Source organism: Glycine max, chromosome 4 (genome assembly GCF_000004515.6).
Source record: "Glycine max cultivar Williams 82 chromosome 4, Glycine_max_v4.0, whole genome shotgun sequence".
NCBI lineage: Eukaryota > Viridiplantae > Streptophyta > Magnoliopsida > Fabales > Fabaceae > Glycine > Glycine max.
In genome coordinates this window covers 49,062,037-49,069,661 of record NC_016091.4, presented here as the reverse complement: position 1 = coordinate 49,069,661, position 7,625 = coordinate 49,062,037, and the positions used below count along the sequence as shown (strand labels likewise).

The 7,625-nt window shown below is 33.6% G+C and overlaps 1 protein-coding gene across 1 annotated transcript; it reads right to left on the bottom strand.

Annotated features, from left to right (window-relative positions):
* Positions 1 to 363: 363 nt before the first annotated feature.
* LOC100802578 (importin subunit beta-1) lies at positions 364 to 5,052 on the bottom strand. Its single transcript, XM_041015043.1, has 3 exons — positions 4,750 to 5,052; positions 1,611 to 4,034; positions 364 to 1,530 (listed from the first exon to the last, which is right to left on the bottom strand). The coding sequence occupies exons 2-3, from the start codon at positions 4,025 to 4,027 to the stop codon at positions 1,332 to 1,334; spliced, it is 2,616 nt and encodes an 871-aa protein (XP_040870977.1). The 5' UTR covers positions 4,028 to 4,034; positions 4,750 to 5,052; the 3' UTR covers positions 364 to 1,331.
* Positions 5,053 to 7,625: the final 2,573 nt, after the last annotated feature.

Sequence of the window (7,625 nt, the reverse complement as noted above, 5' to 3'; positions counted from 1 at the left end):
TTGGATTGAAAACCAGGTAAAAGTCAATTGGCCAGCAATCTGTAAAAGTCAATTACAAAATCCAGTTTATTAGCTTGGAAAACAATACAAAGGACATTTTTTAGAGAGAAAAGTGCATATATTTGAATGAAATATAACCAGTGCACCGAGAATAATAAAATATAATGCATAACTACTTGCAAATTATCTTTTTAAGTTTATAGTTATTTCGGGGTGATGATCTCCATCTACCAAAAAACAAGGGTGATCTCCAAATTTAGAACTTGGAAAACTGCCAATGAAAGTGGCCAAACAACATTATACAATTTTATCTTAGTAACAAAAAGAAAGATTCACGTCACCAAATAAAATATACAGGAAACATGACAAAATTCACAAACTTTTACTTAGACAAGAGAAAGATAACACCAATAATAAGCTAAACTCAGACGACTCCTTCCAACAATTGAAACAACAATCCACCACACTAAAGTTCTTTTGGTATCATCACAGTATATGGCAAGTTTCTTCTGTATCCCCAGGAATAGCCAATATATGATTTACATATGCATTTCAAAACAAAGGAATTTAACGGTTGATGATTTTCATGAATGCATGATGATTTTTGACCTACGAAACCAACTGACATGTAAAAAAATGCATAATGCTAGGATGTAATCTTTCCCATCCTGGGTCAACAATCACAATCGATCCCCAGCCTAGAAAAGCAAGTATGGAGAAAAAAAATTATATGGATGACCAACAGCCTAGGAGCAATTATACACAATAGGATGATCAAAACAATGATTTTGATGCAGGTTAAAAGTCAGAAGAAGAAAAAAAGGAAGAGATTCACTTTAAATAAAGCACTTTGGGTGGTGTTGATGAAAACCAGTTCGTTCAACCCTGCAAATTCAACCACTCCAGTAACAAGTGACCAGTTCAGGAAAAAACCGTTTTCAAGCTCAAATGGGTTTATCTTCTTGTAACCTCAATTCCAAACTCACCATCCAATTCCAACTAAGAGTAGTTTAGTTTCTCAATCAGGAATCATTTGCCTCCCCTTAGTCATTCAATCAATTACATGTTTCATGAAGAACTACACCCGCATTTGCAAATTCATCGCTACCTTCTTCCTCTTGACAGACCTGGACTTAGTGGTGCTCATGCAAAAGTCAGTGATGCATTGGTGATGATGCAAGAGTTAGTGACAACTAGAAGACCTTCAGACTGATACCTTCCGTTGTCTGACCATGGAGACAAATTGACACATGCAATCCCAAGACCCACCTTGACACACCCAAATGCATGCAGATAGTTTATGACAATGGATATGCTAACTCAGATGAACCTCAAACAGATATAGCACGGTTAATAGCCAACCTGGCCCACTCAGCAGATTCCTTAATCAAATGATCTTCAGAGGTCAAACATTCATTCAAAAAGTCTCTGCTTGACAAAGACTGCTGTATTAAAGAACCAGCATTGCTTCCAAGTGTATCAGCTAGATCTCCAAGGACTCCAATTGCTGTTTTCATAACTACATCGTCCCTGCATTAAAAAAGGCAATGAAGTCACTAAAGAGTAATGAATACATAAAAAAAGAAAAAATAACTTTTTTTCTTTCTTACATGTCTTTTTCCATGTATATGCTATCCAAAAACTGGAGGATGTGAGGTGCATAAGGAATCAAGAGCTGGGTTTTTGATGAATTCTTAAACCCTTGAAAAATCGCAGAATATGCCTCTAATATCCCATTTCTCAAAGAATTGATATACTCTGTCATTTCATCATCAAAACCTGACGTGTGGGCATACATCTCTGCAGCAAGTTGTAGTGTGTTCATTGCATACATTAAGTATTTATTGAAGTTATCTCCTATTGCAAGTGCAATATCACCAATGCATGAGAATAAAGGGGGCTTCACAGAACGGTGCAAATTATCACTTGACAAATTCTTGAGGAGTTGTGTCATAATCCCATCACAATAAGGCAGTATTTTTAACTCCAATGCCCTGCATATGTCCCCTATGACACCAACAGTGACAGCACAAACTTGGTACTCCTCAAAGTTCTGAAGGTCCATCTCGAGAAACTTGTAAAATTCTGGCATGTAATTGGAAAACTCCTGGCCTATTGAGTAGGCAAGGGCTCCAATGGCTAGCATTGCCTCCTCGTGTGCAGTGGCATTTCTACAAGCAAAGACCCTGAAGAATAGTCTCATTATCTGATCAGAATACTGCACCAACACATATTTGGTAGAATCCAAAGACCCTAGTTTCTGAATAATTACTTGCATGCACCCACAAAGAAGGCCTATCAATTCACTCCGCTTTTCTCTCTCATCCGATGAAAGATTTTGTGCTTCAAGACATTTGTGCAGCTCCATCATGATGACAGAAACTAGTTGTACCACCAAAGTAGCTGTTTCATCTGTTGAACACCTTACTACTTCATTCAATGTTTCATATGCCGCAGTTCTCAATCGAGATTCTGTAGCATCCTCTCTGTGGGTAACAGTTAGAAGGGATTGAACAATTTCCTGAAACAAGGGAGTTAGCGGAGATGTTGGTCCAACATCCTCATAACCCTGGGCAAGAAAATACAGAGCACCACAGGCCTTCTCAGCAACATTGGGAACATCCTTCATGCTTTGAAGGAGAACTGTAATAATCTGTTGGCAATTTCCCTCATTAATGATTGGTGTACCAACAATTGAACTGTGAAGAAATTCGAACATTCGTCCCAAAGTCCAAGCAGTGGTGTCTTTCACATGGTTGTTTGGGTCCTTCACTAAAGCACTAAGCATAAATGGTAAGGCATGGTTAACAAGAGGAGCTAATTTGTCAGGTGAAGGCCCCTCCAAGATAGATCCAAAAGCATAAGAGGCTGCCTCCCTTTGCCTCCAATCTGGTTTTGTGATATTCTCCTCAATGAAGGGCATTACCAGCGGCACAATATCATCTCCAACAGTACGGGCAACTAAACCAAGGCATGTACCACCTGCCATTGCAATATTCCATGCACCTTCGTCCAGATCCTGATCCTCTTCTTGTTTGAGTAATGTTTCCAACAGCAGAGGGATAAGTGCAGGAAGAGCTTGCTTGATGAAATAAAAACAAGGTATATCGGAGTCTCCATTGGAATCACCCATATATTCTTCTAAGATATCAGTCTCCTCATCACAAATTGTACTCCAAAATTCAATGGCTTGAAGAGCAACAGGTTCCTCATCAACCCTAACAGCCTTTGCTGTGATGTTATATATATCCTGGATGTAAGGAGCCAATTTCTCATAATACATGGCTGCAATTGAGACCAAACATTCAAAGGCTGCTTGACGTATTTTCAGTTCAGGGCACACAGTTGTCTCACAAACAACTCTCATGATATAATCACGCTCCATATCATTGCTAAAATTAGCTTGAGCAAACCCAAGAGCGTTATATAATGCCCTTGTAGCAGCAAGCCTAACATCATTGTTCCCTTCAGACGCATTCATACCTTGAACTACGGCAGTAAGTATTTTATTTACTTGGTCTTGATCAACAACCTGAGGAGATACCTCCTCACACAAATACCCCAGGGTCTCCAAAGTCGCTTGCTTGACATGAGTAGGAACTTGATGAATATTTGATAAAAGTGATCCTATCAGCTCAGGCCACTGTTTCTGAGGAAGCTCAATTCCAGCAACTTTAGCAATAACTTGAGTTGCTGTAGACCGAGCATCAGGTACAAGAGAAGAGAGTGTTTGCAGCAAGCATGACTTAACTTGAGTCTTTGCCACAGGGTCCAGCGACAACCATCTTTGGACCAATTCCTGCTTTCTGTTTTCATCCTTGGCATCCAAAGCATTTTTCAGTATCAAACCCGCCAACTTTCGGCTATCAACCGGTTTATCTTCACTTGCTAACTCTCCAGAGAGAGAGACCAAGAATCCAGGAAGGTTTTGCTCCTGAAATTGTCGGAGACTGTCCTCAGCATGCTTCCGTACATTCCCGTCAATTGATTGAGCACTCAAAAGCACCTGGGTAACTTCCATTGCCATGCTCTACCTGATGGCACAAAACAATCAGCTCTTACAATTTCAGTCAAGAGTGAAAATCCGAAAAAATAGGGAGCAATTACAATGAGTCAATCAAAGAAGCAAGTCACTATTAAATTATCCCAATCTCAGATCCAGAAATAAACTAAAAGACCAGTGAATTCAGAGTCCACACTATATCAATATTCTGACATTAAGCAGGGAAATAATCATATGACTCTGGAACGAAGGATAGAAAAAACCCTGGACAAACCTATATTTATATTAAATTTCTCAAAGTAGTAGTACATGCCCTATATATTCTTTGATTAGTTCAAACGAGACACCTAATTTAGATGCTTTTTTCGGTTTCTATTAACTAACTTGTAAACAAATTAACAAAAAACCATTAAATCTGTAATCAAGTGCATACAGAATACAGTTTTAGCGGCCAGAAGAACAGTTGACTTTGGCAACCGCCTGTGTCTCATCTCGCCCAAAAATCAGAGTGAGAAGCCATAGATTAACTCGACCACAGATCGAATCCGAGTCAACACAAACAGTAATTCATATCGATCGCAATTCAAAAGAGCAACAAAATCATCGAATCAAAGAACCCTAACATGAGTGAAACAAAAGCAAACGAAAACCAAAAACGCCTAAATTCAAAATCAAAACAAAATAGCCAATCGGAGCGGAAAAGAAAAGTAAGAAAGAAAAAAGCGAGATCGGATTAACAAAATTACCTGGAATCGGAGAAGAGATCTGAAGAACCGAAACGAAGAAGAGTGAGTGAGTGAAAGAGTCGGAGAATAGTGTGAAGAACAAGAAGAGGGTGAAGAAGCAAGTGCAACAGCGGTTACAATCGCAAGGGCTAGTACTGGAATTAAAAATATAAAAAATAAACAAATATATTTTTATAATAATAATGATCGCATATATTATTATTATATTTTATTTACTTAGATAAGATTTGTCTTTTTTTTTATATAAAAGATAAGTTAATTTTGAGATTTTCAGACAAATTAATTTTTTTAGTAAGATTTATTAGTATTATTTTAAATTAATTAATGGATTAGTAATAGCGTGTGCTGGGTACAGCGTAAAGGCGGTGTCTTTTGCCCGGGCGACGGGCCCGCGTTTGAATTGAATAAAAATTATTGTTTTTGTTTTTGGTGTCATCCATAATTGAAGGAAACCAATTTGCTTCTACATAACCCATTTCAACTTTTAAGTGAGAAAAGGTCAGTTATATCAAGGCCTATTACTATTCTTGTTCCATAAACTTGTTGACCTTCATACACTCTATCATCGGCTTCAATTCCATTCTTATGTTTATTAGTTGCCTATTTTCTTTCAAAAAAATATTATGTCTAAGATTAAGTGTGTAAAATTAATTTATTTTGATTTAAAATCATTTTAAGAATTTTTTTAAAAAAAATCACAGGAATTGAAGAAAACTAAAACATTCATTAAGTATTTGAGAATTATCTAGGTCAGTGGCGGGATATATACTCATTTCAAGGGTGCAAGTGCATTCCTTCACTTTTAAAAAATTACATAAAAATATTTTTAAAATGTGTATATTTTGTTTCTCCTAATTTTTTATATTTAAATTTTCTATCCTTAATTTTTGCACTCTTTTTTTAGAGGTAAAATTCACTCTTTCATGCACTTATTATTTTTATTTAATTATTTAAGTATTTAACTATATTTAAAATTAATTTCTAATATTCAATTACAGTTAAATTGTTCGGTTAATATATCAATCATTATCAATATATTATTCTTTTGGTTTTTGATTTTGTGGCTATGGGAAAGTGAAGAAAAATTTCCACTCTTTCTAGCACATGATTTGAGTCTCACAAACAATAAGATGAAAATGAATAGAAAATATAGCATTTTTATATATTGAAAATTGTAAAAGACTCCACTCATTTTTTTTAGCAACTCATGTCAAAGGAAGGTGGGGATTCTTACTCATTTTCTTCTTTATATTTGGTGCAAAGGCCCCACTGTTACAAAATAGTTTTGTTGTATTATGTCATTAGTTTTTAACATACTGATATTAGTTAATGTTTTCGTTTCATATACAAATTTTGTAATTTTTTTCTTGCATGTTTATTTAGGGTTTATGTTTTTTACTTTTATAAACTCATGAAATTCCTCCCTCCTAATTATTTAATGTTCAACATTAGCCTCCTATCCCCTATTATTCTTCTAAACGATTCATAATTATGCAATCCTTTACTGTTTTAATTTCTTAATTTACAATGTTTCTTTATCTTTAACAGATTGTACGCTTTTCCTATTAAAAAAAACCTGATTGTACTCCAACGATTTTTTGATAATATTTTTTTATATACGATATCAGTTCATAATATTTGAACAGTTTAGTATTTTTTTAGGTCATCTTAAATTTAAATATTAAAAAAATTATAATTGCTTATTTTTTGAACGGCCAAACAATTATATTAAAAAGAAGTCCTTAAAAAAATTATAAATTCTTATAGTTTAAATTAATAATTTCAATTCTGTTAATTATAATTATTTAAAAATTAGTATAATGACATATTATAATTAATTCAAATACATAATAACATATTATAATTAATTCATGTGTTTGTTTTTATCTTCTCCACGTTTTGACTCCAAATTAGTTTAATATTTTTAATAGTTTTCTATTCATTAATATATATTTTTATCTACATTTTCAATTTAAATATATTTTTAAACTGATTTAGATATTGTATTTGAATATATTTAAGAGGCGAGCAATTTTGGGAAAAAATGTTAATAAAAACTTTTCTAATATTTTTCCTAAACCATAAACTTAGGAGAATCATGTTACTCTTTAACTAAAGACTAACCTTCAGACTTGGGTGACGTCTGCCGCATGCATACAAAAATAGAACGTTTCATTAAGTTTTTTTTTACCTTTAATCAAGATATATTATTTTTAATCCCATGACCTATTCTGCTTTTTAAATGTATAAAAAGATGTACATATTATATTATTCAACCTATTATATAAAATATATGTATAATATTAGTATGCCAACGACAGCGATATAAGATTTATAATATATAAATTTATATAGCATATATATACTCCATTCGTCCTGTAACTATAAGACAGTTGAATAATATTTTTTTAAAATTTATCCTTAATTTTATTAGAAACCTATTCATTTTCTCAAATTTCCATAGGAGAGAAAAAAAAATTAGAACATTTTAATTAAAAAAATTAATGCACAACACAATTGAAATAAAATCTTATAAAAAGGATAATTATTTTTCAAAATATATCTTATAAATAGGAACAGAATAAATATATATATAAATTAGTTGATTTATAATAATTTTGACTCAGAAGTTTAAATTATATTATTAATTAAAACATCGGATTCCACATACTTGCGACAGCATGATCAATCAAAGATTTCATTGCAATCCGGATAATCTTAACACTATTTGAAGACCTAAAATAACCCTGTAAAATCTATATCACCTTCAATAGAAGGGTAGAAGGTTTTCCGAGGAAAGGATATCGTTGAAGATACCCTTTCCCTGTCACTATTTCTAGTTTATCCATGAAATATATAAGAAATGAGAGCCAGAA